Source organism: Chenopodium quinoa, unplaced genomic scaffold (assembly GCF_001683475.1).
Source record: "Chenopodium quinoa cultivar QQ74 unplaced genomic scaffold, ASM168347v1, whole genome shotgun sequence".
Lineage (NCBI taxonomy): Eukaryota > Viridiplantae > Streptophyta > Magnoliopsida > Caryophyllales > Amaranthaceae > Chenopodium > Chenopodium quinoa.
Window position 1 is genome coordinate 1,085,914 of NW_018742684.1, and position 6,776 is coordinate 1,092,689.

Consider the following 6,776-nt stretch of genomic DNA (forward strand, 5'->3'; position numbering starts at 1 on the left):
AAATCTTTATTATTGTTGTAAATGCCGTATGGCTATTTATTAATGATAATATTCTTCTTCTTGTCAAAAAAAAAAAACAATATCAATAAATATGATTTGATCAAATCCTTTACACGCCCCCGCAAGATGGACGGCTAAAGGGAAAGTACAATCTTGTAAAATGAATGTTCTTCTTGATTGTTGATTGCCACTTCAAGATGTTGGTGGTTCTTCAATTGAGAGTTTTACGTACCAAATTGGGAGTTAAAAGAGATTTTTTTTTTTTTTGAAGGAGGAGGAATTGCATGCGTGAAGTAGGATTTTAACTCTAGGAGGGGAAGAGGGGAAGTGAGATATAGAGGGGATGAAATTTTGATCATTTTTATTGGAGAAGAATTACATTTAGTATCATTAAAAGAAAAGAGTTTGAGAATTTCTATAAAAGTTTGGAGAAGTGACTTTATATTTGGCAACACTTGGTAGATAGACTACGTAGGCCAAAAGGGGATTGTTTTTCCATAAGGGGGGTGGTTTGGAGAATTGATTTTATGTTCGACAACACTTGGTAGACAAATTATAGGGTGTCGAAAAGAAAAAAAAAGATAATTAGCATCTCTTGGTATATGAAATACGGGGTGCTAAAAGAGTTGAGCGGAAATTTGATTTGGGTTTGAAGCTTTCCGAGAGGATAGGGAGCACGAATATGGTCACTGTCATTTGTCGGCATCGGCAAAAGGTTTTGATAGTGTAGCCATGGTTATAGCGAAAGCAAGAAAAGATGGATCAAAAGCTCATGATACCATGATAGAGTTATGAGAAAGAGAATGTTCGAAAGCTTAATTATATTGATGTGATTCCATGGGTATATATAGTACATGAGTAAGCAATATAATACGACTAGATACATCAGACTATCAGAGTACTTGTCTAGGAACATTCAATCTAAAGAGTAAATCAAGGGATTGCTAACTATAAACAATATCAATAAATATGATTTGATCAAATCCTTTACAAATCCCAGAAATTAGTAATTATGATTTAACAGTTGATCAAATCATGGCACAAATATTCAGAAATTGTATTAGCGCCAAAAGCTTTGAAATCTGAACTAAATTAGAATCGAATAAAATAATTAAACAAAAATTTTATAAATCCAAATCTTAATAGGCCTAGAAATTGATATTGATAAATCCAACCAAAAAAACGCAATCAGAGAAAAGGATGGGAAAGGGCACAAACAGGAGTGTTGACGACAGAAGACAATCGGAAAAAGGAGATTCAACAAAATTAAAGGCGACTTCATCCGCGCCAAGAAAACCAACCATCGTAATAATCTTATTACTCGTACAAACATAACTACTCCATTATTTATGCTTTGGTACAACCACCATCAGATAAAAGTATTAGAGTAAATTAATAGAATAATAAGATATTGCTTGCATATATTAATGAAGATAAAGAAGCCTTATATAAGGCCATTACAACTGACTAAAGCTAAAAGAAAGCAAAGAAAGTGGGAATATTAAACTACCCACGTTACGATACTTACTCCTAAGTCTTAGGAAAATAAACTGGAAATCCTAAGCATGTTAAAAATAGAAAAGTCAAACAACAACTTTGAAGCATAATTTCCACTAATTTAGCCAACACCATCGTAATAATCTTCACAACACAGCTCCTTAGTATCATGACATGACCAGTCAAGACAACAATATTGTAATTTTCCTTTGCGAGTTACTGGCGCGCATACATCAAGAACTAAATCTATGGATCCAAATTCATGCTCAATGTTATTCAACATACTCTTCTGAATATTCAAGCTTCCATGGTTTTGAGGAGGACCTACACATTTAGGCACTTGCTCTTGCTAAGCTTGCTCAAAAATACTAAAAATTTCATGGAAATCTTCTCCATCGTTTTTTCCCCGTGTTCATGTGGCTTCTCACAAGGAAATTAAACAAATAAAAGAATCGTGTACTATCTTTGTCCTACTAAGAATGGTGATATGACCAATTTTTGAGAGTTTTTTTTTTGGGATACATACAACGATATTAATAGGATAGAGGAAGTATAACCTTATTTTATACTGAGTAAAAAGTAAAGAAAGTTAGGAAATTTGACTCATTAACACTTGGGAAAATCGCTTGGAGGTGGTATCAAAGATTCATGTGGTCCTTCGCCATTATCCACCAAGAATGCCATTTTTAACCCCCATGTTGTATGAATCTCCAAATGGCAATGCAAGAACCAAACCCCTAAATAATACGTAGTAATTAAAAACATAATTAACAGTATGCTTAATTAACAAGTATAGGTCCATAATTAAGTTGATTGAACATTGAAAACTACACGTACTCGAAAATTACCTGGATTATCGGCTCTAAATCTGATAGCAACCCATCCACCTGATGGTACTCCAATGGTGTTCCTTTCAACAGGATCGACGAGATTAAATTTCTTTGGATCCTTCTTAGGGTTATAATTTCCCACACCTTTCCCAACGACGAAGAAATTAAATCCATGCAAATGGAACGGGTGGTTCTCCGGAGTTAAAATCGCGGTATCTTGCAACACAAGTTGAACTGTTGCATTATAAGGAAGCCTATACACTCTAGTCCCGGTCGTGGTACCGAGATTTGTAACCTGATTGCCGGTGTAATTAAATGGTGTAGGAGGGTTTGGAGGAAAAACATCCGTGAATACACCACTCGTGTTAAAGTAATGTGCTTGTAGAAGAGAAATTGTTGGTAAAACAAATGTAACATTGTTAATATCTGCTACCACCCTAGACCCATTTACACAAGTTGAGCAAGGGTTAACACCTAAACCAACTGCAAATAATAATTTGTGATAAACTTTTTGTGGCACCTTAGCCGGGAACTCTTTCGTGTTAAGGGCTCGAAGGGAATTGGTGAAGTTATCAGCCACTCGAGTGGCATTGATAGGTGGTGGCGCGGTGAGGGTGGTGGATAAGGCCGCGGACCTTGATGAAGGGTAACGAACCGTGGCCAAGCCGGTTGCGTTATCCTCTGGGATAGGTGCATCCATAAAGGGTGATACTACGACCAAGTACTTGCCCATTACTTTAGTTTTGGCCTCAAGGATCACATTAGTGGTTTGGCCTGGTGATATGACAATAGTGTCTGTTTTGAAGGGTTTAACGTAGGTGGCATCGACTTCGACGACAGTGAGATGATGGCCGGCTATCTTGAAGAAAAGTTCTTCATTGAGTGCGGCATTGATAATTCGAAGCATGTATTTCTTCCCCGGTTTCACATGTAAATTGAACAATTCTGCATCATGTGAATGTATATACTACCTCCGTTACAGGTTATGTGCAACGATTTGACATAAAGCAGAGAGGAAAAATGTCTAATCGTTGCACATAACGTGTAACGGAGGTAGTATGATATACAAAGATAAAATTATGATTATAACTGTTGAATTGACCACCTTAATATTTTAATGATTGACTTACGTAAAACAAACTCTGACTAATGATGTTTATAAGTCTTGGTTGAACAGAAAGATTCAGGTATACAAATATATGTTCCGGAGTAGGAACAACAGAGTTTGGAAGACTTGATGATGAATGCAAGCTTTCAAGATGTCCTCACAACTCTAGTATACTTAGTTATTCAGTGCATGAACTTAAGAAACAAAAGTGTTGGAAGGAACTCATGAGAAACTCAAAGTTCCTGATGGAATCTGGAATTCTTGAAGGAACTTGACTGATGCTCAGAAAAGTGTTTAAACGATGGTTTTCAAAAACAGTTTTCATATCCCTTAATTTAAGGAAAAGATAAAATCAGTTTTGAAAAAGATTTATTTTATAAATAAATAAAATCAAAATAATTCATTAATTTAAAAGATAAGTTTTTAAATTAATTAATTATTTAGTTATCTTTTAATTAATAAACAATTATTTTTTTTAATTAATAAATAATTATCTTTTTAAATCCTTAACTGATTTTTGACTTAGTAAAAATAACTGTTTACTTAAATTAAGGAAGCACGTTGATTTAGGAGTCAAGTTAGTGAAATCATGGTTCTCAACTTCCTCCACTTACATCCCAACTTCCCAGTATAGGTGAACGTGGGATTGAGGGGGAAGTAGGAACATGATGGAAGCTTGGATAATCTCCCTATAAAAACAGATCAACGTTAAGTTTTGAAAGTGTGGAAAAACAATTTAAGTATTCTGAGTGTAGAGTTTCAAAGTGTTTAAAACGAGAAGTTCCTTCCATCCTTAGTCTCTTAAGTTCCTTAGGAAATATTTGTAATCATTGTGTAATTGGGATTGGGTTGTGAGAGTTGTAAAGTGTGAGACTTGAGAGAGTTCTTTACACTGTACAAGTGATTCGGAGTAGAATCACAAAGTGTGAGAAACTGTGATTGAGGGATCACAGTTGGATAACTTGAGTTCCCCACGGAACTTGAGTCTAGGCAACGTATTAGTGATTGTAAATCATTTTTACATAGTGAATTTATTCATTGCCTATCTCAGTGTCTTTTCTCTTAGTAGTAGATTTAATTCCGCAAAATTTACCATAGTCTAAATACACTACAATTCACCCCCCCTCTTGTAGTATACATTGTTCTATCAATAACATAAGTACTAATTAGGGATATTGTTTCTTACTTTGAGAGTTACAACCCTTAATAGGTCCAGGATGTCCGTTAATTGTATGAGCATCTGAGACATTGGGTGCTAATCCTGATTTTAGTACTTGGTTGATCACGGCTTCAACATCCGATTTCCACCATTCACCTATATAGGTAATCCAAGATGATAATTAAAAATCATTTTCGATAATCAATACCGTTGGAATTAATTTCCAACATTAATGTTATATGTTATGTACTTAAGTAGTTATGTGTGGCTTGTCACATACTCCCATGTGGGTAGAATACGACGTAAGTGAAGTGATGGTTATGACTCTTATAGTATTATATTCGTACAGGCTTAAGCGGCCTAGAAGTCATTGGTCTTTTATTTTTTTATAAAATTTTCTCCAATAAATATTGATATGGTGAATTTAAAATATGATCCAATGAACTTTTACCTAAGATGATGACATTTTCCTTATCAGGTTTTGGGAAAGGATAAGGAACACCAAGTTTGGGCAATATAACAATGGCACCATGGACAGTGGCCCTAAGAATATGAGCATGATAGAAAAGGGTTCCTCGTTGGCCGGTTAGCGTGAAATTGTAAGTGTAAGTTTGTCCTGGCTGTATTGGACATTGTGTTACGTATGCTGGTCCGTCCGACCACCCGGTGCGTATCTGCCTGATCCCATGCCTGCCCATTAAGCAATGAAGTTGTTAGACCGATCGAGTTGCTTAGCTTAAATACTAATTATATCATTTACTCAATATATATGTTGCACTTACCAATGAATGGTGAGGTTGTACTTGACATGATTGACCACCTTGACAAGCACGGTATCATCCTCCCTAGCCACGATCGTTGGCCCCGGATATTTACCGTTTACAGTCACTATTGATTTTGTTGAACACAGCCTTGTATAATTCTTCTCCACCACCTAGTATTTTGAAAAGCATACATGTAAATATTTTTTAGTGTTTAGAGAGTTACAAGGGTAGGTGATGAGAATCGATCCCAAGATCTCTTGAAATCGGGAGGGGAGCTCTAACCACTTGAGTTATCCCTCACTCTCGCACACATGTAAATATTGAAGGCAAATAAATAACCTATACTAGGCAATGAACTATGAAAGATGAGTCTATGAAAGTTGATCCGTAAAACCATAACAAGCATGTAAAAAGTATATATAAAAACGAAAATTCATGTACTCACATTAAACTTGTAGTGACGAACTCGACATTCAACCAATAATACTGGCAATAAGCAAGCAACCAACACTATTATTGTCACCCCTTTCTCCCTCCAACTCGCCATTTTTCTCGACCTCTAGTTTAAGCTATGTGCTCATACAAATGAAAAATTGATAATATTTTTTGGTATATATCTAACAAAGCTAAACCTAAGCTTTTTATAAGCGATTATGGGGGTGTGGGAATGAATTGAATAAAGGTGGTACATACAGTAGTTGCATTGCTACCGATTATTGCTAAGATGTCTTTGTTTCTTAGTTGGTAAAATGAAAGAAATTAAATTAATAAATAAAGTACTTAGAATGAATTGGCTGTAAGTAACACTTTAATTAGCTAGCTAATGTAACTAACGATGCTTTTTCTTGTAAACTACACCAAATTAGTTACTACGTATGTATACATGCATGCAATGTCAAAAAGTAGTGGAATTAGTCCCGTTTTTAAAGCTAAGGAATATAGCTTTTTTAAGTTAGAAATTTAGTACAGTATATTATAAATGTATATTGTTTATTTAAATTTAGAAATTTAGTGTATTTGTATTCCATCCGTAAGTGTTTTGTTTGTAAATACTTTGTATATTAATTGTGAGAACTGAATAATGTACATGAAAAAAGTTATATGCATGGTTTGTAATTTTGTTCAAGTTTCATGATTGGTAGTTGATGCGGAGTATTAGAAATTTAGATTGAGCAATTAATGGTTTTAGGAATAATTAATATACTCACTATAGAATTGAGTAATAATCAGCACTTTTGTCAAAGATCAATTATAGAGTTTTACTGGACCGAATTGATCGAACTTGACCGGAAGTCAAATACTTATACTCCGTAATATTCTACTCGAAGGCAAGATCGATTTTCTTTGAAATTTCCCTTCCTTTTCTACCTTTTGGTGTAGCCATTAGTAGTTCCTTTTATGAAAGTTTGAATCTTGAA

General features: G+C 34.8%; 1 protein-coding gene across 1 annotated transcript; it reads right to left on the reverse strand.

Annotated features, from left to right (window-relative positions):
* Window positions 1–922: 922 nt before the first annotated feature.
* On the reverse strand, window positions 923–5,948 carry LOC110722642 (laccase-4-like). Its single transcript, XM_021901913.1, has 6 exons — window positions 5,804–5,948; window positions 5,377–5,528; window positions 5,046–5,284; window positions 4,622–4,750; window positions 2,346–3,272; window positions 923–2,234 (listed from the first exon to the last, which is right to left on the reverse strand). The coding sequence occupies exons 1-6, from the start codon at window positions 5,903–5,905 to the stop codon at window positions 2,104–2,106; spliced, it is 1,680 nt and encodes a 559-aa protein (XP_021757605.1). The 5' UTR covers window positions 5,906–5,948; the 3' UTR covers window positions 923–2,103.
* Between the last annotated feature and the right edge of the window lie 828 nt (window positions 5,949–6,776).